General features: G+C 43.2%; 1 protein-coding gene across 2 annotated transcripts in view; it reads left to right on the top strand.

Annotated features, from left to right (window-relative positions):
• TGFBRAP1 (transforming growth factor beta receptor associated protein 1) overlaps window positions 1-26,607 on the top strand; it is a 63,327-nt gene that overhangs the window by 26,849 nt on the left and 9,871 nt on the right. For both annotated transcript variants that reach the window (XM_032255583.1, XM_032255584.1), the window contains exons 3-8: window positions 3,303-3,497; window positions 5,449-5,603; window positions 17,597-17,679; window positions 21,162-21,503; window positions 23,924-23,981; window positions 25,868-26,011. In XM_032255583.1, the coding sequence (XP_032111474.1) occupies window positions 3,303-3,497; window positions 5,449-5,603; window positions 17,597-17,679; window positions 21,162-21,503; window positions 23,924-23,981; window positions 25,868-26,011 (977 nt within the window). The remainder of the gene's footprint in view (window positions 1-3,302; window positions 3,498-5,448; window positions 5,604-17,596; window positions 17,680-21,161; window positions 21,504-23,923; window positions 23,982-25,867; window positions 26,012-26,607) is intronic.

Here is a 26,607-nt window from a genome sequence, read left to right as displayed (position 1 = left end):
GGGAATTAGCTCTTCTTATCTCTAGCCCTTTTTTTAAGTATTTTTTAAAATATATTTGAGATACCAACTTCTCTGTTATCAAGTTTCAAGTATGTGTTTCCATTTTTTGCTGTGCAAACGCTTTTTAAAAATTTTTGATATAATCTCGCCAGGTGTGGTGGCATGTGCCTGTGATCTCAGCTATAGGAAGCGGAGGCAGGAGGACTGCTTGAGCCCAGGAGTTTGAAACTGTGGTGCTCTGTAATTATGCCTGTGACTAGGCATTGCACTATAGCCTGTGGAACACAGCAAGACCCTATCTCAAAAAGAAAAAAGAAAATTCTATATAATCAAATGTATCAGTATTTTCACATATTGCTTCTTGAGTTTGAGTCATAATTAGGAAGATTTCTCTGTCTTCCAGATTAAAGACAAATTCACCTGTGGTTTCTTCTAGTACTTGTGTGGTTTCATTTCTTTTTTTTTGTGGCAGAGTCTAGCTCTGTCACCCAAGCTAGAGTGCAGTGGCACGATCTCAGCTCACTGCAACCTCCACCTTCTGGGTTCAAATGATTCTGCTGCCTTAGCCTCCCTAGTAGCTGGGATTATAGGTGCGCACCACCACGCCTGGCTAATTTTTTGTATTTTTAGTAGAGACAGGATTTCAGCATGTTGGCCAGGCTGCTCTTGAACTCCTGACCTCAAATGATCCACCTGCTTTGGCCCCCAAAGTGCTGGGCTTACAGGCCTGAGCTACCACACCTGGCCAGTTTCATTTCTTATAGTGAAGAGTGTAAAGAATACATTCAATTTTATCTTTTTTTAAAGATTGATAGGCTGGGTGCAGTGGCTGACACCTGGAATCCCAGCATTTTGGGAGGCTGAGGCAGGCAGATCACCTGAGGTCAGGAGTTCTAGACCAGCCTGGCCAACATAGTGAAACCCTATCACTGTTAAAAATACAAAAATTAGCCAGGCATGGTAGTGCATGCATGTAATCCCAGCTACTCAGGAGGCTGAGGCAGGAGAATTGCATAAACCCGGGAGGCAGAAGTTGCAGTGAGCCTAGATGGTACCACTGTACTCCCGCCTGGGCAGTAGAACGAGACTTCATCTCCAAAAAAAAGGAAAAAGATTTGATAGTGAAAATATTTTACTTCATTATCATCCCTTGTTGGTTGTAGTGTTAAGATTGGTGGGAAATAATAGTCAATAATCTTTATGATGCACTCTGTCTCAGCTACATGGGCATTGGGCTAAATGAACCAACCTTCTTAACTTTTGTTCTGCTTGTAACTGGCACAATTACAAGCAAATTGAAAGATCGCTTGTAATGCCTCTCACACAGTACTTATATACAGATTCTGTCTACAGCACAGTAACCACCATTGTCCTTATATGGCTTCAGAAATTAATAGTTTGAACAAATTACTATAATGACTGTAAATGCACTTTTAAACATAAAAGCTACACACTTTTTAAAATTATACTTTAAGTCCTGGGGTACATGTGCAAAATGTGCAGGTTTGTTACATAGGTATACATGTGCCGTGGTGGTTTGCTGCACCCATCAACCCGTCATCTACATTAGGTATTTCTCCTAATGCTATCCCTCCCCTAGGCCCCTACTCCCTGGCAGGCCCCGGTGTGTGATGCTCCCCTCCTGTGTCCCACTTATGAGTGAGAACATGAGGTGTTTGGTTTTCTGTTCCTGAAAGCTACATATTTTTATTTAGTTTCTTGCTATTCTCCTTGAATATAATTTGTGACCATTTCCATGTCATCACAAATTGTTCTGAACCTTCTGAAAAGCCATACTTTGTTGAAATCTTCATAATACAATTGATAATTGTGACTTTATACCCTGTCCTATGACAGTGCTTCTTGAAGAAGGTAAATAATTCAGCTACTCTTTACCAGTTCCCTCTCCTTCTCCCAGCTTAGATAAGGGGGTGGATGAAACTTAGAGATTACACAATTGAAAATAATGCTTTTAAAAGGTGTGCCATTTACACAATTGTGACATTTGCATGTTGACAGCAATCACACTCTTGCAGCAGTACAGAACAATAGACTTTATCACCTGTTTGGAGAGAATAGAATTGGTTTGTGGGTGTTGATCACAGTCCCCTCTGTTCCTAAGTGGGGCTGCGAGGCTTCTCCTACTGTTCCTCCTGGACTCCTCTGCCAATTACTGCTCGCTCTTTTATTCTAGTGAAAGCTTTGCTTTGCATTTTGCATCGATGCCTTTGTTCTTGACTCTTCATCCTTTTCCTTTGCCCCCCCCCACCACCTTTTTTTTTTGAGAAAGAGTCTCACTATGTTCCCCAGGCTGGTTTTGAATTTCTGAACTCAAGCAATCTTCCTGTATCAGCCTCCCAAGTAGCTGGGATTATAGACATGCATCACTGCCTCAGGCCCTTGCCCTTTTTATTTTAAAAACATTCATCAGGGCCTCTGGGATGCATAGTTCTCTGGTTGGGCGATGTCCAGCTGTAAGCAGGTAAATGCAGTGACCCTGTTTGAACTCCAGGGTGAGGCTGGGTAATGTTGCTGGTGTTCATGTGACCATGAGAGCTGTGCTGTCTAGAGCATGTTATTTGAGCTGAAATTCAGCAGAATCCTCAGGATTATGCCCTATTTGAAAGTCACTTTGTCGTCACATGAAGACACACGCTTTATAAATCTTCATGTGGCTTATATGGAAATGTATTTTTATCGTCATTTTTATTTTATTTTTAAAATTTATTTTCAGACAGCTTCTCGCTCTGTCACCCAGGCTGGAGTGCAGTGGCATATCACGCTCACTGCAGCCTTGACCTTCAGGGCTTAAGTGATCTTCCCACCTTAGCCTCCCAAGTAGCTGGAACTACAGGCGTGCACCCCCACGCCTGGCAAATTTTTGTGTTTTCTGTAGGGGCGAGGTTTCACCATGTTGCCCAGGCTGGTCTCAAACTCCTGAGCTCCAGCACTATCTGCCTGCCTCAGTCTCCCAAAGTGCTGGAATTACAGGTGTGAGCTACCATGCCCGGCCTATTTTATTTTTTATTTTGCTAAGTTTGTGGTAATATTATTACAACCTCGTTTTTAATCAGAAGTAAATATCAGATCTACATTCTAGGTAAGGTAGTTCTCTTCGCAAAAATAAAGTCCTGTAGGGCTCTTCACACATACAGCGTATTATATCATTTTTCTTTCTTGAAATTTAAGACTATATAGGAAAATTGCTGGTGGGTGGGGGCGTTCTGCATTTCGACATAGCTACAGGAAAGTGATACCGTGCTCATTTGGAAGCCCACCTAACTCTTTCTTCTTGCTTTTAGGCATGTTTGCCACAGTCGCAGGGATATCCCAGCGGGCTCCCGTGCACTGGTCAGAGAACGTGATTGGGGCAGCCGTGTCCTTTCCATACGTCATAGCGCTGGATAATGAATTCATCACAGTCCACAGCATGTTGGATCAGCAGCAGAAGCAGACCCTGCCCTTTAAGGAGGGCCACATCCTACAGGACTTTGAAGGTACTCATCCACTTAGAAGTTTTAATGAAATTTACTTAACTCTTTTATGATATTTCTTCAGTAAATATCATTTAGGAACTGGGCCTTGCGCTAAGCATAAAAGACACACAGATGACTCCAATACGGTTTCTGTGCTTCAGGGGCTGCACAGTTAGTGGGGAGGCAGACATTTAAATAAATAGCTATGGCAGTATAAGAGGTTGATCACGATCAAATAAGGTCCATTGTGAGAGCAGAGGAGAAAGTATTTCCTAGAGATATCAGGGAGGGCTTCCTGAAGGAGGTGCTGTTTTAGTCATTCTTTAAGGATGTATAGGAATCAGTCAAGCAGATGTTGCGTGAAAGAACCTTCTGGCAGAGAGAAAGGTATATGCGAATCTGTTCAAGAGGCCACTGTGGGCTTCAGGCCACACAAGCAGTTTGTTTTGACTGTAGTGCATGGTGTGGGTGAAGGGGCAGTGTGAGCTGAGGCTGCCGCAGACCAGGGTAGTCGGGAAGGCAGAGCAGGGAAGGACTTCATCTCATATGTATGGTAAGCCATTTGAAGGATTTATTCTACTTTTCCTCAGTTTTATTTTGAACACTTTCAATACAGAAAAGTTGTAAGAGAGACAAAGTAAGCTACCTGAAACTTTTTACCTAGATTCAACATTTTACTGAGCCATTTGAAAGTAAGTGGAAGATACAATATTTAATCCCAAAATTCTTCCACACACATCTAAGAAGAAGGGCTTTTTCCTACAAAGCCACAATGCCATTTTCACACCTAAGAAAGTTCACATTAATTGTTAATACCATCTCGTGTCCTGCCAGTATTCAGATTTCCCCAATTGACTTAAGAATGGCTTTTATCGTATTTTCTTCCAACCAGGAACAAATCTAGATTTATGTGCTGCATTTGCCATTTAAGGATTTTAATCCACCAAACATTACCCTTGCTGTGTTAAGTGCCGTTTTGTAGATGCTGAGGAGATAAGAAGACTCAAAGTTCCCGTCATTAAGTGGGTTAATTCCAGCGGGGCTCTGGCGCATGCACTGGGGTCTCACACAGAGCGGTATTGTGGTGCCGTGCCTGTTGAGTGGTAGAGGTGGGCTCAGGATGTGGTGGACACACAGAGGAAGATGATATAACCTACCCAGGTTGGGAACACAGGGAGGCTTCCTAGGAAAAGTGACACTAGGCAGAGGAGGGACAGAATGTCATTTGAAAATGAGAAAAACTGCCTTAGTTCTGATACAGAAGACAGAAAGAAGTAGTTCCCTATGAACAGGTGGTGCTTAGCTAAAAGTTTCTGCAGAAGGGAGCCAAATTTAATTGGGAAGCTTAGTAGTAGGAGCTAGTCTTGGACAGCAGTTCTGACTCCTCCACAGACTACCTGTGGAGAAGCTCACAGATCAAATGAGGATAGCGGTGTGGCCGTGGGCCAGGTTAACTTGCAAGATTGCAGGGAGAGGAATACATTAATGGCAAGACTTTGGAGGTATTTTTGGTTGGCAGGTGAGTATGAAATATTATCTCATGCTTCAGAATGTTGCATTAAAATTTTAATTTTATGTGAACTAACTTGGAGGGGAAAGAATGTTTTAAAAATGTTGTGTATTCTTATTGATAATGTTCCCTATTTGAACTCTGCATCTTTATTGAACTATGTGTTATGTGTTTACCGCACGGATCTTACCTTTACCAGCATTTCTCAATTTTAAAAAAGGTATTAAAAAACAAGATTGTATTCTTTGGAAATGTCATAGTAAGAGTTTGCCATTTTCTGACAGTTGACAGTGTGGGAAAAAGAAAAGCCTTATAATTTATAATTTTTGTAGGAATTCCATTCAGAAAACTATGGTAAAATTGTTCAACAAATCAGGTAATGATCCAGTATGGGGAAAGCAGTGTGCTTTCTTGCAGGCAATATGTTTTTCCTCTTTCCAACAATGCTGAATTTCTTCCCAGGAAGAGTGATCGTTGCCACAAGTAAAGGAGTTTACATCTTGGTTCCATTACCTTTGGAAAAACAAATACAGGATCTTCTAGCAAGCCGCAGAGTAGAAGAGGCTTTGGTTTTAGCAAAAGGAGCCCGGAGGAACATTCCAAAGGAAAAATTTCAGGTTTGTAATGAACTGGTCATAGAAATATGCCTCTAAGTCACCAGTTAGAGGACATTCAGATTTAACTAACATGCATTGGCCCTTCCTGTGTACCAGGCTGTACACACTGCTCTTACGTCTGTTGTTTAATTTTTCTCAACAAATCCGCATTGTAGAGATAAGGAATCAGGCTTTAGGGCAGTTGAACAGCTTGTGACTGAGAAGGCACTGCTAACAGTGGATAAGTTGGGTCCAACTGACTTAATTCTGCTACTTTGGATATGGACTTGTATTTCTAATCAACTTTCCTCTTCCGTGGACCTTCAGAGAAGGATCAAGAACATAGTTCTTAGAAAGCAAAAGAGTGAGGTCAGATTAATTTGTCTCTGAATTTAGAATTTGTGTTTGTCAGGAAGGGGTTGAATTAAAGTTTAGAATTCTATCATCTATAGGAAAAGCTTTACTACCCATATTGCTAACCATTTTACTAACTAAATTGATATTGTAGGAACTCCATCTAATTGATTTCCTAAGGAGAACATTTTTAATGCATTTGAGAGACATTCATTTTAAATATAATTGGTATAATAAATACAATGGATATAAATCGAGTCTCCTAAAAACTATTACTTGATCAGTTGTTAGGTTCAGGTTACTCTATATCTGAGGGGAACAAAACATAATATTGATACGTATGTGTGCTTTATATGAATATCTAAATTAATGAAAAGTTCTTAGTAATGTCGGTCAGATTTTAGAGATGACCGTGTGATTGTTGTGGAATGCAATGCTCTTTGGCCTCAGGCACTTTATGCAGCAAAGGGTAGATTCTGAAAGTGAAAGAAGACAGAATGTGTGATTTATGGTTGTGGGCTGTGAAGGCGGGCAGGACCTCTTTTCTACATGTAAGAAAACGCTGATAAACTTTTCATCTTTGTTCCTAACTTTTGAGTAAGATGGATTTACTAGAATTCAGCAGGGGGCAGCAAAGGCAAAAAGAAGAAAGCTGCTGAGCTTCGGGTGCCCTGGAGGGGAAGGTGCAGACCAGAGGCAGATCTCCCGTCCCAGGCCTGCTGCTGCTGCGCACGCTCTCAGCCCCTTCTCTCCTGCAAGCTTCCCCCTGTGGAAGTCCAGGGGCCACATTTCAAGGTTTTCACAGCTGCTGCTGTGGAGTATCCCCTCCTTGCACACACACCATGTGGACACTAAGTGTGTAACATTTTCTTCCAGAAGCTTTCAATGCTCTTTATCTGATTTTTACTTTTTTTCTCTATGCTTTTTGCCAGAGTAGAGCTATACGGTCAATATTAGATAGTATTAGTCATCGTGTTCTCCAACTGATATCTCAGAGGTTTTTTGTTTTCCTTGCTAACGTGCTCCCCACTTCTCCCTGTATTGCAGCAAGCTTCTATGTCCAGCCCTGGAAATACACCCTCAGAATTATCTCGAGTTCACCCATTATTCTCTTTTCCCATTGTTACTGCTGGCGTTCAGACCATGCTCATTTTTGCCTGCATTTTTAACAGCCTCCATGTGTGATCGCAGTCCATCTTCCGTGCAACTATATGGAAATGATCTTTCTCAAATACAGACCAAGTGTTTTGCTTAAAATAGTGGGCATCTCATTGCCCAGGTAAAGTCCACAGTCTAGAAGTGTGCCTGGCCCCACCCTCTTCTGTGGCCTCCTTGTCTTTTACACACACACACACACACACACACACACACACACACACACACCCCGCTTATGAAGCACATGCCTGCATTCTACATTTCTGCCTCAAAGGGTAGAGGACAAAGAGAACAAACAACCAGTGAGCCCTATATGTCAGGAACATTGCAAGGCATTTGAAAACATTTGTTATTTTAACCCTCAAAAGAATTCGGTAATGACGGGTACCACTGTCCTCATTTCATAGACAAGACACAGCAGCGCAGATCAGCCATGCCTCTGGACATCAGGCTGGCTAAGTCAGGCTGGTGCCCTCCGTGGGGCCCTTTACCCTGCAATTACTGGAGTGTACTTCTCTACTCAATAAAATAGTTTTGATACCTTGCTTAAATATTTTCTCTTCACTAAGCCTTCCCTTTCCTCTGGGCAGAAGTAAGCACTTCTTCCCCCATGCACAGGTGTGTTGAGCATGGCACATACCATTTATCAGTTCACCCCTCAGCACCATGCTTCTCCCTCCCTTAGGTCCTAGGAAGGTTCTTCTCTCTTAATACCAAGGAAAGAATGAATGAGTAATTCAGAGCTTCCAGCAGAGCTGTGATATAAAGATTGGCAGCACGGAGTTTTTGTTTGAAATAGAAACCTTAAACAATAAGACAATATTGATGCAAAAAAAAAGTTTAGAAATGACCTTTCCTAAATGTGTATGTTTTAAAGGATTAGATTCCGCTCATATGGCTAAGTAGATTGCTTCTTTTAGTTTTAGAGTACTTGTGACCACATGCTAGACCCCACGCTAAGAGAAACCAGGAAGGGAGAAGATGAAAAGCTTGCGTTCAGTAAACTTCTTCAGCGCTGCACTCCTGTCCCTTCATGTAAAGCAAGGGCTGCTTTCGCTTCTCTGAGTTCTGAATTAGCAAGGCGTTTGTCAAGAAGTTTGACTGTGGGGCTGGAATTAAGGATCGTTTCTTTAGGAGTTCCAAAAGGGTTGCTCAGAACTTTAGAAAGCAGGCCTTAAATTATATTATGGTTTAGAATGCTGTATTTAAAACAAGAGACAGTAAAGGGACATCTTGCTTTATAGACAAAGGTTTGTGTCAGACACAAAAAATTACTTGATTTCTATCACATAATATGGATAGTGTTTACATTTAAGCTTGAACTCCGATAGATTTTTTTTCCATTTCATCGAAAAATATTTCAGTACATGTCTCTAAAACACGATGCCCCCTTTGAAATGTAACCACAGTACCATTGTCATCACTCCCCCACGTCACCACCGATTCCTTCATGTGCTGGGTGTCTGGTCAGTGCTCATATCTCTATACTCATCCAATGAATGTTTTTGCTTTGCTTTTTTGTTTTGTTTTAATATTTAGGGAAAATCTCGCTAGGCTGTACACTCAAATTACTGTTTTAATGTCATATGGGATAGTTCTCTGTGTGGTTCTGCTACCAACTTTATATATGTAGTTAGGTTCATTTGTTTCATTTGACTTTTAGTTTTTTAGGGATTGCTTTTTAAAATTTAATTTGCTTTATAATTATGTAAAATACTTACATAGCTCAAAAGTAAAATAGTAAATCAATATTGATGCAAAAAAAAATCTTTCACTCTATTCACTATAGAGTGAAACTGATAAGAGAAAAACTGAGTTTAGACTTCTTTGACTATACCTCCCCCCTTTTACTGTGTAGTCTGTTTTATTTGCATATTCTCTCTCTCTCTCTTTCTGTCCCTCTCTCTCCCCCCGCCTTCCACCCTCCCCCTCGTACTTTCTTTCCCTTCCTTCTTCCCACTGTCACTGTCTCTCTCTTTCTTCCTCCCTTCTTATCTGTCTTTTGGTGTGAGTGTTTGTGTTGTATTTTTTGTTCTAATGATTACCTTAATATTATTCACCTTCTAAATTCCTTTATGTTCTGTTTTTCTGGGAGGGTTTCTGTTGTCTGTTGCTTTCCCACTTGGAGCTGTGTTTGAAATTAGCCAGTAACGTCTTCATCACTCTTCCCCTGTGTTCCTCAGCACCTACTTTGGAGAAACAGCCCTTGACTCCCAGCTGATACCCAGAAGGCAGTCAGTAAGCATCTCGTCTTTTTTATGTAATCTCCCATTCTCCCCTATTTTTTTATGGTTATATTGTCTGTACTTTGTCAGAGCAACCAGCCTGTCACATGCTATTTGGTCTCTTAGTTCTGTGGACAAATATGTGTTGAATGCCCACCATCAAATATTCTGTTGATGTCTTTCCAGTCATTTGGTTTTCTAAAGCAGTCCTCTGGTAGATATTTCACGATAGAAATATGGGAACACTGTCTCTGAGCTTGTTGATGACAATGACAGTTCATTGAGGGCCAGTTTGGCTGGATATAAAATCTTCCACTCATCTTACCTTTCAGTGAGGAACTTAAATATGTTCTACTGTGATAGAGTTGCAGTGAAAAATCTGATGGCAATCTGGATTTCTTTCCCTTGGAGTGAGTTGATCTTTTTGCTTAGAGGCCCAAACAAAGCATACAGATTTCTTTTATGTCAAATTTCTCCATGTTGGCACACATGGCAAATTGGAGCCTGCAAAGTCACCTCCCACTTCCCACTGTATGCCCACCCATTCCCTCTGCACCTGGCCCTGGCAACCCCCACGTCTACTTGCTGTTTCTATGAATTTGACTACTCTAGCAACCTCACAGAAGTGAAGTCATACAATATTTGTTTTTCTGTGACTGGCTTATTTCTCTTACATAATGTCCTCAAGGTTCATCCATGTTGCAGCATGGATGAATCTTCTTTCTTTTTAAGGCTGTATAATATTCCATTGTATATACTTACCACATTTTGTTTACTTATTCATCTGTTGATGAGTAAGTTGCTACCACCTTAGGCTGTGGTGAATAGTGCTGTTATGAACCAATCATTCTCTCTCTTTTTTGAGAGGAGACTGAGAGATTTAAAAAACTACACCTTTACCTTGTTAGTCATCTCATATTGCTAGAACCGAATACCATAAACTGGGTAGCCTAAGCAACAAACATGTATTTCTCAGTTCTGGAGGCCAAGATGCAGGTTGTCTGCAGGTTTGGTGTCTGGGGATGGCCAGCTTCCTGATTCATAGATGGCCATCTTGTCTTCACATGGCAGAGACAGAAGCAAGCTCTCAGGATTCTTATAAGGGCACTACTCAGATCCCATTCATGAGGGCTGTACCCTCATAACCTCATATAATCCTAATTACCTCCCAAGACTACACTTCCTAATACTCCAGGGGGAATGGTTTCAACAGGAATTTTAAGGGAGACACAAACATTCTATTAGTGACAGCCACCACCTTCTCAGATACCTTGGTTTTAGAACATTTTGTGTATTTAATTTTTGAGAAGGAGTCTCACTCTGTCCCCCAGACTGGAGCGCAGTGACACAATCTCAGTTCACTGCAACCTCTGCCTCCAAGGTTCAAGCAATTATCCTACCTCAGTCTCCTGAGTAGCTGGGATTACAGGCACATGCCATAATGCTGGCTAATTTTTTTATATTTTTAGTAGAGACCAGGTTTCACCATATTGGTCAGGCTGGTCTCGAACACCTGACGTCAAGTTATCTGCCCACCTCAGCCTCCCACAGTGCTGGGATTACAGGCGTGAGCCACCGTGCCAGCTGCCTTTGAAACATTTTAAGATAATTTATTTGAAAACCCAGAATCCAGAAAGAAAAAATAAATTCATGCATACACGCTAACTCTCAGATACACATTCTGCATGGCAAAACCTATAAACACATTGAAGAGAAATAGCAAACTAGGAAAAATATTTGTAGTTTACAGCACAGAAAGACGGCTAATTTCTCTAATATCTGAAGAATTCCTTGGGATATATAAAAGAAATGTGAATAGCCCAATAGAAAAATGAATATGAACACATTTTATAGAAAATGAAATTGCTGGCCAGATGCAGTGACTCACTCCTATAATTCCAGCACTTTGGGAGGTTGAGGCGAGAGGCTCATTTGAGGTCAGGAGTTTGAGGCCAGCCTGGCCAACGTGGTGAAACCCCGTCTCTACTAAAAATACAAAAGTTAGTCTAACATGATGGCATGCACCTGTAATTCCAGCTATGTGGGAGGCTGAAGCACAAGAATCACACGAGGCGGAGGTTACAGTAAGCCAAGATTGTGCCATTTCACCACTGCACTCCAGCCTGGATGGCAGAGCAAGACTATCTAAAAATAAATAAAGAAAGAAAGAAAGAAAGAAAGGAATCGCCTATCTAATAAATATGTGAAAAGATGCTTTGTCTCTCATAGAGAGATATGCATAATAAGAACACACCAATATTTTTTCATTCATTAGATTATCAGAGATCAGAGAGTTTGATAATACCATACTGGTAAATGATGGGGAAACTGGTGCTTTCAGGTGTCACCTATAACAATTTAAATTGATACAGCCTCTTGAGAGGGCAATTCAAGAATACCTGTCAGCATTACAACTTACAATTCCATACCCAGAAGTGTATTTTACAGATCTGATCACTGAAGTTTGAAATAACAAATACAGAAAACTTTTTGCTTAAAAAAGTTTTGTTTGTTGTTTGTTAAAAAAACAACAAAACCTAGAGGCTGCCAGGGGGGCATGCTTAGATGTATTATGGCCCAGAGGGGAGCTGCAGCACTGTGCAGCCAGGACGAGTGTCAAGGCCTTTAGGACTTAACACATAGAATTAAGGTAGAATAAGTTACACAAAGTGCAAGCAAGCCTGCATAACACACTACCGCTATTAAAATGGCATAAAAGTATTTGCTCATCAATATGTAACATATCTCTGGAAGGCTACACGAGCAATTAATAGAACTGATTCCCTTTGGAGGGTATCTGCTGGCTGGGACAGGAATGAGAGGGCTCACTGTATCCCTTTTGAATGCCTCAAAATTTGAGCCATATCGAATATATTACTTAGGAATTTTGAATTTTGAAAAGGAAGTACAGAATTTTGAAAAGAAAAAAATACATGCAGGTGGTTAAAAAAAATCAAATGACAAGTCTCCTTTTCTTCCTTAGCACATTATTTTTCTCTCTAAAAGCCACCAGTGTTGCAATTTTTTGTGTATATCCTTTCCAAGAGTTTGGGCCTTTTTTTTTTTTGTAAATTTTGCTATGTGTGCTCTCCCTCTTTTCTTGCCACTCCCTCACTGCCTCCCTTCCCCATTCCCATGTTTGAAATTGACCACCTTTCCTGCTTTGTGTGTGCTCATTGCAGGCTTCCTTCTGAATCAAGGTTTCCAGGTGTGTTTCACCAGACACATGCAGGGACAGTAACAGGTGCGGGGTGGGAGGAAGATTATATTTTGGAAGGTTAAGTTAATCAGGTTTCTTAATTAAAGGTTTTCTTAGAGCCTTCAATATATACTAATACTTATTATTAGTCCCTAAGAGGGTATATATTATTGTTTTTTATCTTTTTGTGAATCCTCAAAAAGGGTCATATGTATGTGTGTGTATATATATATATATACACGTACACACATATATATGTATGTGTATATATACACATACATATATATATAAATGCATCATTTTATGCATGATATAGTTGTATATTTTATATCTATACAACTAAGTGCATTTCAGTTTATATATTTTATATAACAGCATTTGTGTATATAGATACATATACATGCACACCTGTTTACAAACTTATTCAATTAGGACACATTGCCTTTTTAACAAGGAGAATGCCACGGTCCTCATGTTCCACCCAATATATTTTGGGAAAGATGTTTCTGTTTAGACAATAACTTACATGGTTTTTTTAATAAGTGAAAAAAAGGGCGGCATGAATATAGTTAAAATGATAATATTCGTGCCAATTTGTGTTTAGAATGCGGCTATACTTACAAGAATGACACTTATGTCTCATATATTCGTGTTATATTCTCCATGTTATAGGGCATTATATATGAATCTTAGTGGTCTGGCTGTCCTCTGCGCCTTGGTAGCTGGCTGTCAACAACAGTGTTTGCCAGTTTTCCTTATCCAGGTCTGCGGTTGATCATGTAGTCTAGTCAGGGTGACCCACTGCCTCTTAGCCCCATCCCATCCCCTGCATTAAAGAACCAGCCGTAGCTGGAGAGGGAAGCTCAGGAAGGGGAGAGGCAGCCTGTTCGTGCTGTCCTTGCCCCTGGCTCAGGAATCCTCATCGTCCCTGTGTGCCTGTTTATCTCCCCTTGGCTCCAGGGTTTACGTGGTGTGTATCCTGCTGCGGTATTTGCAGACTCATTTGGTTGTGGTTGTCATCTTTCTCAAAAACCTCTTACTATAACGATGAAAAATATTCTAGTGTGAGCCCAGATTTGACCTACCTAGTTTTTACAGACTTGAAAGAAAATATTCTTCTGAGTTGCAGTAAATAACCCCATTGTATGCCTTATCCAGGCCTCACCACTGGATGTGTCTTTGTATCACATTTGGCCTAGGATCTGGTGTAGCCACCTAAGGCGCCATATTTGAGGAACTGGCTCTTGTCACGTGAGGGATGGGTGCTGCCATCGTGTGTTTGTTCCAGCTGCTTGTGGGAAGTCTCCTTTTAAAATCTGATTTTCTTCAGCTCTTTCATTAGAAAAGGATGTATCCACTTCCCTCCATTACTCACAGAGATGCGATAGAATCAAGCAGACAGACCTGGAAGATGATGGAAAGAGTTAAAGCCTGGCATTAGTTAAAAGTGCTAAAAGAGAGACACAACATTTATTGTGTGCTTTACTGCATGCCAGGTACTGTTGTGACAGCCACACCCAACTGCACTCTCTTAATCCTCACCCCAGCTCTGAGGCTGCACGGCCCTGCTCCCTGTATAAAGATGAAGATGCGGCCGGGCGCGGTGGCTCACGCCTGTAATCCCAGCACTTTGGGAGGCCGAGGCGGGTGGATTACGAGGTCGAGAGATTGAGACCATCCTGGTCAACATGGTGAAACCCCGTCTCTACTAAAAATACAAAAATTAGCTGGGCATGGTGGCGCATGCCTGTAATCCCAGCTACTCAGGAGGCTGAGGCAGGAGAATTGCCTGGACCCAGGAGGCGGAGGTTGCGGTGAGCCGAGATCGCGCCATTGCACTCCAGCCTGCGGAACAAGAGCGAAACTTCCTCTCAAAAAAAAAAAAAAAAAAAAAGATGAAGATGCAGCATGGAGGGACAGAATAACCCGCCCAAGGCCACACAGCTAATGACAGGAAGAGCCTGCACTCAGACCCACATTCTGATTTCAGAGTGTTTCACCTCAGTCTATACCAGCACAGATCACCATAGAAATGAGAAGCCTTTGGCTACTACCAAAATTCAGTAAAGGAAAAACATCTACCTGGAGAATTTTTTTAAAATTGTAGTAAAATACACATAACATAAATGTTACTGTCTTAGCTATTTTTGAGTGTGTAGTTCTGTGGCATTGAGTGTATTCACAATGCCATGCAGCCATCAGCACCATCCATCTCCAGACCTTTTCATCTTCCCGGGCAGAAATGCTGTACTATTGAACAATAACTCCCCACCTCCCCGCCCTACACCCCCCACCAGCCCTTGGCAGCCCCCATGGCAGCCCCTGTTCTGCTTTCTGTCTATGACTGCACTAGGGACCTCGTATCAGGGGAATAATACAGTATTTGTCTTGTGACTGGCTGACTTCACTGAGCGCGGTGTCCTCGGGTTCATTTGTGTTGCAGCATGTGTTGGAATTTCCTTCCTTTTTAAGGCTGAGTCGCATTCCATTAGTTAGAAAGGTTGTGTATTTTGTTAGGCAGTGCATAGTAAGGTGGAGCCGTGAAAGAAGCTGCCCTTTGAATTTAGTGCTTGGAAGAACTGTTCTCTCCAGAAGCACTTGTATGATATTTAACTTAGACAACGCAGCCTTGGAAACAGGTTTAGAAATCTTTAGATTAGAATCTTCTTTCAGTTCCCCAAATCACAAGTGTAAGAAATCTCAGTTCAGAAATATAATACTAATAATAAGGATTTTTGACTTCAGTTTCAACTTGCTTCCAGAATCCATGCAGCCTCTTAAGCCTGGTGGAGGCATTTGGCCTGCAGCCTCTGTAAAGCATAGACATAGAGTAGCTCCTTAGAGGGCTGCTTTGCCGACTTACTGTCTTCACTTGGGAAATTGCACCACTGCATTACAGTGAAGGATGGGCTGGTAATGAAGGTAGAGACTTGGAACTTCCACTGTTGAGTTAGCTCTGGAGATAAACCAACTTTCTTATTCTCTGTCCATATGTACTTGTCTGTCTCATCTTTTCCCTGACACCCTACCTGGCTCCAGGTTTTATAGCTTGGGATCACCTGAGCAGAGAGCAGGAGGAGGCATTGATCATAGTAGTCAGTTTGGAAGTAAGACCGTCACCTTCAGAGAACCAAGAATTGACCATGCTTGGTAAAGTTTCTGATCAGGCATTTGTAGGTGAAATCCGACGTGTTCTCTGTATCATCCCAGGCTTCAGCATCTGTGATGCTTACATCCAGGATGAAGAACTTCTTTGCATTCTCCTTCCAAGTGTGCAAATAGGATTCCCAGACTAGAGTATAGAAAATAACCCCTTATTCTTGGAGATTTGGAGTGCCCACAAAAGTAATTTCCATTTCCCTGCAGATAGGGGAAGAGTGGATGACATTTAGATCCTACCGCCGTAAGGAATAAATTGCCATTCAGCTGTTTTCTCCTCAACAAGCCTGGGTGTGATTGAGAATTCTTCCACTGCAGCTGATGGGTCCTTTGCATCCCTTTTGCTAAGTGGCTGGCCTCCAGTGTTTCTGTGTTCAGAAATGGAACTGGTATTCCCAAGCAACAGAACTTTTGCCCCTTTTCCTTTTGCTTATTGTTAGGTGGTATAATTGGGTCAGTCTTTAGGTCAGAAATGGCTGGTTTCAGGGAAGAAAATAAAGGCAGATGGTAAAGAGAAAACTGAGAGGTTTAAGCAGCTTGCTTTGTTTTGACGTCTCTAAGGGGATTTCTACTGGAAGTAGGTGAGGAATGGTTGCTATGCATCTGAGAGACTTTTAAAACCACTGGGTAGTGAAAGTGTTTTTTTTTCTCTCCACCCTATCTTGTGGTGCTGAGTGAAAGCCCTTTGAAAGGTAATTTCAGAGAACAGGATTGATGGCGTTTCAGCACTGAGGTTCCACTTCCCTGGTGCCTTCAGTGGGTAACACACCAGCTGCCTGCTGTGTACCTGGAAGAATCAGTGTGTGGAAAGATTTGGGCTCTAGAATCGGAAAGGTCTGGTTTTAAATCATGGTCCAACCAATTCTTATTTTAGTAAGTTGGGGCTAAAAACTTAACATCTCTGGGCAGAATTTTTGTTCCTGTAAGATGGGGATAGTGAGTGACAATGGAAGTGGAGTGTCATGCACATGGATCTGAGAGCTGATCAGTGAGCACCGACTGAAAGGCAGATGCTAGGCTAGTCGTGGGAGGCGCTAGGTGAGTGATGTGTGTGCTGTGCCTTCACAAAATGTGTGGCTGTCAAACGAAAGGACGGATTGGAAGGAGGAGGTGTCTAAGTCAGAGAGAGTAATTAAAACACAGTCTTTACTCGTGAGACAATTAGAGCCCGGGCTGTGGTGGTGGCATCTATAGGAACGGAGTGAAGAAACATGTCCAGAAGCCATTTTGTACAGACGATAGACAGGACTCGGACACCAGCTGTGCTGGACGATGAGGGGGCTGGCGTGGGACCCACCCAGCAGGTTCCTAACGTGCGTTTTGCTATTGCCAGATGTAACAAGAACAAAGCGGTCATGGAAACGTGGGTCATAGTGGAGTAAACAAGATAAACTGGCACCTTTATTGCAGGAGCGTCGGACGTTGGTTGTTAGAGTGGGTTGGGCATCACCAGCAGGAGATGGAACACGCAGCATTTCCGCATCTCTGGCCAAGAAAGCCTGGGTGTTTATGTTTCGTTATGAAATGGGTCGGCCCTGTGATCTGAGCGAGTCTCTGAGAGGTGCTACTGTGAGTTCAACTCCAGAAGAGTGGAAGAAGGCCAGGCAGCTCCTGAACTGCCAGAAACATCAGGGTAGTTGATATCCGACTCAGCAACACAAGTACAGGGACTCGTTGAAGTCCTGTGAGTTAATGAGGAGGAGACTCAGAGGGCAAGGAGTGCATTTGGGAAGGACTAGGGAATTATGAAAATAAATCCATAAAGAGACAGATACATGTAATTTCATATACGCCTTGTTTTTTTCTTAACTTGTAATTTTACTTTTGTGTTGTAATGACCGTTTAGCTTGGGTTAGACAAATTTAACCCTGCCATGATAGTTTCAGGATTTGCTAAGAGATTACACCTGTCTTTCCTTGCAGGTAATGTACAGAAGGATTCTGCAGCAGGCGGGATTTATACAGTTTGCACAACTTCAGTTCCTGGAAGCTAAAGAGCTCTTCAGGTAATTTGAGGTGCTGGTAGCAAGACTGCCACCACAGTGTCCCTCTGTGGCCAGAACCTGCCTTTCCGGTGTGACGTTGCAGCAGGTTGTGTTGCGTGGTTAGATTGTGCTTCAGGTGGACGTGATGAGGGTTGCTTGTGACAGCAGATCCCCCCAATGCTGGTTTATCGTTGTCACCCCTCACCCAGATGTCTCAGATGGAGCAGTGGAAGGGCACAGACACTAGGCCCGTGGAAGCATCAAGATTGTTTCGCCAGGAGAAAATTCTAAAGAGTGGCTCTGATAACACGCAAAGGACTCTTGGGAAAGCACTGTGGTTCACTCTTACTTCTCTCCAGAGATTTTTACCAGAGGCTATGAGCTTAGGGAAAAAAATAACAGAACTTCTGGGAGACCTACGGAACTTTCTGTCATCCTCTAAAGACCTTCTCAATGTTCTATTCCTGGTCAGCTCTCAGAAAGTTGAGTTTCTCTTAAGGAGGTCCCTTCTGGCACTGTGATTACTCCTGTGCTTGTTGGATGTGCTTGTGGGCTATTGAGTGCGTTCTCCCCTTTCCCCCGCCTGTCACGCCTGCGCTATAGGTACGCCTCACTGCCACGCGGAGGCTGCGGTCACCCCACAGCTGAGAGCTCAGTGCGGCAGGAGTTAGCTCTCCCAGGTCTTGCTCAGCACTCTTGGCAGAAGATTAAGTTAGACCTGCTATGAGAGTATTGAAAGATCCTACTCAGGTGCTGCCTTTAGAGTAAGTTCTCAGAATGTCTCTCCAGAATGGATTCTGCACAGTTTACAGCTATCTAAGAAATAACATGTATAGGAAGCCCACGAATAGATATTTTCATCAAAGTAGTGACTTGAGTGGAATGCCTCCCCTGCCTGTTCTGTAGGAGGTCTGCCCACAACCAGCCACGTCCTTATATCCACTGTGGCTCTCATCTCACATCTGGTACAAAATCGGTATAGACAATGGATTTCTGAGTAAAGAAGGAATCATTCCTTGAATGAGGTCCCATATCACTTTTTCTTATGCAACTCTTGTGTGCTGTTCTCTGTTCTTGGAAAGACCCGTAGCTTTGGGATTTAAGTTGATTTTTTGCCCCTTTGGACCTATGCTCTTGTGTTACCCTGCAGTGTTGAAGGCCTCCTCACTGGGGTCATGGGTGTATCCCAAGGTGTCTTCTTTCTCTCATGGGTTAATCTGAAACATTAGGTGATTGTCCACAGATGGATTCCTAGAAGTATCCTAGATTTTGTAAGAGAATAGATACGGGGCCTGTTTGTTAATAGGACGATGATCCTGTACTTTTGCACCTCACTCTCTTAATGGCTTAACTTTACATTTCTGCTCGGTTTTGGTCCAAGAGTGACTGAGAGAACTGATTTCTTTTTTTTCGCTTTGAAGCAGCATCTCATTCTGTCACCCAGGCTGGAGTGCAGTGGTACAATCATAGCTCACCGCAGCGTTGACCTCCTGGGCTCTGTGATCTTCCTGCCTCAGCCCCCTGAGTAGCTAGGACTTCAGGTATATGCCACCACTGCTGGGTAATTTTTTTATTTTTTGTAGAGACAGGCTCTTACTGTGTGGTCCAGGCTGATCTCAAACTCCAGGCCTCAAATCATCCTTTTGCCGTAGCCTCCCAAAGTGCTGGGATCACAGCCATGAGCCACTACTTCCAGCCTGAGAATTGGTATTTGAAGATGATACTCCTAAGACAAAAATGATTCCACTTCCTTTTCTGTGCTCACAGAAAATATTGCTAATAAATCATGATTTTCTTGCCCTTGTTGAACCAGGACCCGTCCTCAGACTCCTTCTCAGTGTCATACTGGAGGCCACAGTTGCCAGCTAGTTATGGTTGGTAACTAAGAGAACACTGATCATTCATAACCTGGGGACGTGGACTATGTGTCTCTTCACTTAGACAACCTTCAGCCTGTCCTTGTATCAGCTCTTCTTTCATTCAGCAAATGTGGCCTGAGCGTCAGAGCAAGGGATGGAAGGGTGACCCAGTGCCTGCTTCTCTGGCGTGCCCATTCTAGCTTGGAAACTGGATGTGTGCCTTTCCTGCAGCACAGGTGCTGCTCTGCTGTGGGAGAGTTGCCCTCACATCAGCCAGTGGAGGAATCCTCACTGGATTCGTCCTGGATCTTAAATGATGAGCAGAAATTTCTCAAATCAAGAATTGTACTTTAGGTCAAGGATTCTCAGCTGTGGCACTGTAGACGTTTTGAGCCAGATAGATCTTTGAGCAGAGGGTACTGTACTGTGCATTGCAGGGTGTTTAATGCATCAGCCCTGGCTTCTCCCTACTAAATGCCATAGCACGCCCACACCCCAGTCATGGTAAAATTATCTGCAGGCATTGCCACATGTTTCCCAGGAAGCAAAATTGCTTCCCACCAAGAACCACTGCTACAGGCAAGGGAACAGCAACAGCAAATTTTGAGAGGCATGAAATTTACAAACTGGCAAAATAAGTAGGTCTAGTAGAAGTGTTGGGGTGTGGAAGGGATGTTGGAGGCTGAAGTTATAGGATAGATTGAGATCAGTTTGGAAGAGCCTTGAATGCCATACTAAGAGGTTTGAAATTTATCCTGTGGGTTGTACAAGCCATGGGAGGTCAGGAGAGGCTGAGTGGAGTGGAAGGAAAGGCAGCCAGAGTGAAAGCCAGTAGAGGAGGACAGCTGATCAGAGCTTGGGTGAAGGAGGATGCACTGAACATCGCAGGCAACGTGGATCCTGGGTCCTTGCTCACTGTTTCGTGTGTCTGGGGTGGGGTTGCCCCTGCTTCTGCTTCCTTGGGAAGTTTTCGGCAGCTGGGTCTGACACTGGGCCAGGTTTGAGATCCACAGCTCCCGCTCTGATTGTAGCCAAGATGAGCAGCTTCCAGGGAAGAGATGGGAAAGGAACTGTTTGTTGCATCCCGATGTTACACTCTGAAATTCTACGAGAGTCCCCACAGAAATGGCCACATGAATACTTCTGTGTCTTCTGTTGTGAGATGTTGGTGAGGAAGTTGTAAGTTAATGTTTCTATAAAGTCCCTTCTTTAAGGACCATTCAACAAATCTGCTTGTAATTTAGTGCCAGGAAAATGCTGGTTTCAGCAGAGCTGTGATGCTGCCTTTGCGCAGACACTGATGGTGTATTATCCTAGGTGTTGCTTTTTCTGCCTTGGTTTCCAGGCTCAGCTGGGTATTCACTTCATTGTAGACATTTTGATGTTCCACTCGCACACCAGTTGTGTACATGTCTTTCACCTTCGTCCCCTGTTCTTTTTTGGAGCCAGGTGGCAACACCCAGTTGGATGGTGCTTTGCTGCGCTTGCAGATTAGAACGGTCGCTCCAACATGCTTACCCTGTCCCCAGCTCCCTAACCCCCTGTGAACGTGTGCCGCCGTGCACTCCCCTCCAGTGCTGTTTTGTGTGCCTATGTGTACTCTTCTCTCTTTTTGCTTCATTTAGTTTGACACTGTAATTGCAGAAGCGGCCAGCTTGATGTCCGGGAGCTGATCTCTCTCTACCCCTTCCTGTTGCCCACCTCCTCCTCCTTCACCCGGTCCCACCCTCCTCTTCATGAGTACGCAGACCTGAACCAGCTGACCCAGGGGGACCAGGAGAAGATGGCCAAGTGCAAACGCTTCCTCATGAGCTACCTGAATGAGGTCCGCAGCACAGAGGTAGCAAACGGCTACAAGGAGGACATCGACACAGCCTTGCTCAAACTGTACGCGGAGGCCGACCATGACAGCCTGCTGGACCTCCTCGTCACTGAGAACTTTTGTCTTCTGACGGACAGTGCCGCCTGGCTAGAGAAGCACAAAAAGTGAGTGCTCCCCTCCTGATACAACCAGGGCTTCTACACCCTTGCTGAGGCCCCTTGCTGGGGAAATCCTCGTAAAGCTAAGCCAATGTGATGTTTGCGTTCCCAAGGACCTATAGGTGACTGCCATGAAATCATAGGGACAGCAGATGCACGTGCTCCTCAGATGCCCTCACTGTCACCACTGTCTGCAGACCACTTGAAGGGGTGTTAGAGGGCATTTGTTCTCATACCCATTTTTGAATGATTTGGAGTGCAGTTTGGAACTAGTAATGGGCTTTTGAGTAAATGAAGTTATTTTTCAATTTCCTCTCTAGTCAACCTTGGATTCACTTGTGGAAGATGCCACATGTTTATTTTGTCAATTTATTGGCAAAATTTACAGTGCACTTTAGTTACTGACAACTGAATTGAATGAATGTCTAGATAAATAGATTCAAAGGGAGGCTTCTTGATCTTGCTGATCTTATTGATTGTATGGATTTAAACTCCACTTTCCTTGGCTGGGCATGGGGGTTCACACCTGTGATCCCAGCATTTTGGGAAGCTGAGGTGGACAGATTGCTTGAGCCCAGGAGTTTAAGGCCAGTTTGGGCATCATAGTAAGATCTCATTTCTACTAAAAATTTTAAAAAAAATTAGCAGAGCGTGGTGGTGCACACCTGTGGTCCCAGCTACTTGGAAGGCTGAAGCACGATTGCCTGAGCCCAGAAGTTGAAGCTGCAGTGAGCAATGATTACACCATTGAATTCCAGCCTGGGGACAGGGCTAGACCCTGTCTCAACGAAACAAACAAAAGAAAAACTCTGCCTTCCTTACGTGTATGAGTTGTAGATGGCCTTATGTACCATGGGCTATCAATGCGTAGTGCCTGGCTTGGTAAGGGCCAGCAGCTTCCCCATTCTGGGCAGCTAATACATAGCCCAGCCATTCTAGGCTTCCATTTTCTTATCTTTAAAAATGAGAGGGGTTGGATCCCTCAACTTCGTTTATAGAACAAGAGTTTGTTTTGGGCTGTGATTTTTGCGAAGGATTCAACATGACAAAAGCGTGGATGAACTCCCACAGAGACCCTGGGGTCCCTGTGCTAGGTGTTGTTTAGGTGCCTGAGATGTCAGAGCCTTCCATGTGGGTACTGGCCTTTCCAGCAGTTTCCATCAGCTATTCGGATATGCTATGGAATAAACGTTGGCTTTTTCAGGAGCCAGAAAACACACTGCAACCTCATGGTAGTGACAAGGGATGGTGGAGTCTGTAGAGTCAGCTGGACTTTCCAGAAGGCTAAGGAAAACAGAAGGATTCAAGCAGATACCTCAATATCTTTAGAGTGTGCTCTTACAGGGAAGAAGCCTGACCTCTCACTGGTCCGCTTACTCCAGTTTCCTGCTGGGGAGGAGGACCAGGAGCGTGGCACCCCTGCAGACTTTGGGAGGGTGCTGAGGGCTTGCTGCCCAGGCAATGCCAACGCTATTGCTGATCTTTTCCATTTATAGGTGAGGAGATGGAGGCTGGGGAAGTTAATCTACTTATACTCAAGGTCACGCAGGTTATAAGTAACGAAGCTGGACTTGAAACCCAGGTTCTTGAACTCTGGGCACTCCCTGGGACGCTCCGTGACTCTGGTCTGCGAGGGCCAGACACTGGCACTTCCTGCTGTTCCTCATTTTGGGACCCCCTGCCCTCCTTCTCAGTCACTGGTTAAGAAGCATACTTTCTGCATATTCTTCTAGTACCTCATGTAGGTTGATAGTGGTAGACCAAAGACATATGAAATTATATTAATATTTGAAGCAAATTGTAAAGAAATTCCAGATGTGATTTTTCTGTAGTTTACTTTTTCAGCTCATCTTAGATTGGAATCAGATTCTTTTTGGAAGTTGATAGAGCATACATTTTTAGTACCATAGTAAATAAACAGAAATGAGAATCCTTTGGTTATTTGTTGTTGTTGAACTGTACATATATGTATATGTATATATATATGTATATATACATACACATATGCATACACACACATACATATATTTTTGAGACAGGGTCTCACTCTGTCACCCATGCTGGGGTGCAGTGGCACAATCAGGGCTCACTGCAGCCCCAACTTTCTGGGCTCAAGTGATCCTTTCACCTCAGCACCCCTAAGTAGCTGGGACTACAGATGTGTACCCCACACCTGGTTACTTTGTTTTGAATTTTTAAATAGAGACGAGATCTCACTATGGTGTTACTCAGGCTGGTCCTGAACTCCTGGGCTCAAGCCATCCGGATATCCACCTTGGCCTTCCAAAGTGTTGGGATTACAGGCATGAGCCATTGTGCCCAGCCTGAACTCAAGTTGACTAGAATATCTGAGTGTGTCACTGTGTGAAGGTCGCCTCCAGGAGCTGATGGGGGGAGGTCGTACTTACCATGTTGTTCTGTTTCAGGTATTTTGCACTTGGACTGCTCTATCATTATAATAACCAAGACGCTGCTGCGGTTCAGGTGAGTCTAGAAGCGTTTCCAAGTGATTTTAAAATCAGTACCACGTAAGTAATACTTAGTGTTACTTAAAAAAAATTCACAAGTTGATAGAGACCACTTTTGCCTTTTATACAGAGCAAAAATGATTCTGTTTTAGAAAGTGAATTCCTTGAGAAATGTTGGCCAGGAGTTTTCTTCTCATTATCTTCCCATCTCTTTAAAGAACATGATCAAGACTGAGTTTTTGAAAACTTAAGAAATGAAAATATGATCTCCCACAGAGCCACAGGTCATAATATATCACTGCCCTTCAGGGTTTAAGCTGCCTTTTCTGTCTAAACAGAAAATGTAGGCAGTGAATGACAGTCGGATTTATCATTTCCACTGTTAGTGACGATCACTGTTGCCAGTGAGCTGGGTAAGTTATTATCCTTGTGTCACCTGTGACAAAACCAAAGCTGGTGCAGGCCAGTCGCTTGCACAAAGCCATGTGTCTGGTAGAGCTGGGATCTGAACCAGCACTCCATTGGCCTGGCAGGGGTCCTGCACCCCAATTGAAATCTCATCGACATGTTAGCACTCTCAGATCTTGTATCTCACATCTTGCTACTGATCTTGAGAAAAACCTCATCTCACATTCTCAGGAGACTTTTTCCCCTTCGTTATTAATTATGCACTTGTATTATACCATGTCATTTCCTGATGTGCCTTTTTGCTTTATTTTGTGAGGGGCCAAGAGCATCAGCCATATTCACCAAGCTAAAGTGAACCTTATGACTCTGGCAAGACTGAACACGTATTTAGTGTTCGATTGCTTTGAGGGGCTATTGTGGTAACCTGATTGCAGAGCAGAACAAAAAAAACAAAATAGGATGGGGGCAATTCCCATTAACATGTACCCAATGGCCAAGAATAGATTTGGGTGTCAGTGATAAAATTTTCATTTTCAAAAACCTGGTGTTCTCAGAATTACAGCTTTATATAAGTAGAGTAATAACCTTAGCAGAGCTGTAGAGAGAGAGACTTGCAAACCTGAAGTGATATGGAATAAATCTCTATGTGGTAGAATTTTATCTAAAATGGTACATTTCAAGGTATGTGTGATTATTTGGTTTGGGTGGTTCTGTGTTGAAGAAACTAGTATCATAAAAAGTGTTCATATGCTGACATCAGAATTCCAGAATTCATACGCCACCCCTGTCTCTGGGCTCCTTCCTGGTGCTGTGGCTTGGAGGGGTGGGGTGGTGTGCGGGAAGGTGAGGCACGCGTGCAGGTAGTGCAGAAGGAACCCACGCAAGCCGCCATTCTTTCCACCCCCACATAATCATTCCAGGGTCCTGATAGTCAGCTTCACCTAACGTGGTAGAGAAGTTTCTGGCTGAAAGAGCAAAAGGCTTTTATCACTAGAGTCTACCCTGAGCCCCCTGCACAAAAGGCAGTGAGAGCTTGGGGGACAGAATCACCAAAGCTTTCTTAAAAGCACAAATCTGCCTATCACATTCCAAAGGGGACTTCAAAATCAGGAATTTCTGTGACGGAGAACCTGGCTGATGCTTGTAGGTGAATCTCTTCTGTGTCAAGACGTCATCAGCAACCGTTTTGTTTATTTCATGAAGAAACATTCTTAATACATTCACCTCCCTGCATAAATTCTGTTTACCGTGTTATTGTTAAAAAGAAAGAAAGAAAAATGATCCTGGGGCTTTATTTTTTTTTTTTATTTCTTAGACTGTATCTTTTTACATTTCTTTATTTCTCAAAAAAAACTAAAATTGATTTAAACATTTATAGTTTTTCCAACTACTTTAAAAGGTATTAAAAAGCCAAATTAGTAAACATATGACCTGTCTTGGCTAATTCTAAGATACGTACCTTTATGATTTTTTTTCTTTTTGATTCCTTTCTAGTTGTGGGTGAACATTGTGAATGGCGATGTCCAGGACTCCACGCGCTCAGACCTGTATGAATACATTGTGGATTTTCTTACCTACTGCTTAGACAAGGAGCTAGTGTGGGCCTATGCTGATTGGGTCCTGCAGAAAAGTGAAGAGGTTTGTGCTTCATAAAAATGCATTCTCTTTGCTAGGGGGAAGTGGTAAAAATAGACCCAAAACACTTTGATTTTAGGAGGGGAAAAGAAGGCTACATTTCAACCTCCTCCTCTGTTTTTCTTTGTGCCCCTTTTAATACTTCCCTTGAGTTCTCTGGATTCTAGCTCTGGGGCAGTTCTGCATCTTGCTGCTGAGACTTGCTTTGAGAATCCCCTTGCTGGGGCAAGCCACTTTTATAGAAAAGCAAGACGCGTAGCCAGCTTGCATTTTTAGTGTCTTCTTACGAACTTGTGTCTGTGCGTTCTGCTCCTCGACCCTCCAGAAATCTGACACTGCTGTTTTCTGGAGCAGGATTAGGTGGTTACCCTGCAGGACTTGATCCTTGGGAAGAGGAAGCACCCAGACCTGGGCCACACCGGGCAGCCTGTTGCCCTCAACCCTGCTCCCACCACTGCCAACATGGAGGTTGTGGGCCTGGAGGAGGGAGGGGAGCCATGAGAAAGACTCAGCCTATCTTAGAGACTGAGAAATGCTGGCAGTGAAAAAGCACCTGTTGGCTAGAGCGGAGGTAGCAGGCTTAGGACAGTATCCTTAGT

The sequence above is a fragment of the Sapajus apella genome, unplaced genomic scaffold, assembly GCF_009761245.1.
Source record: "Sapajus apella isolate SASKATOON/1434 unplaced genomic scaffold, GSC_monkey_1.0 scaffold89, whole genome shotgun sequence".
In the NCBI taxonomy this organism is placed as follows: Eukaryota; Metazoa; Chordata; class Mammalia; order Primates; family Cebidae; genus Sapajus; species Sapajus apella.
This window is presented reverse-complemented; position numbering and strand designations above follow the sequence as displayed.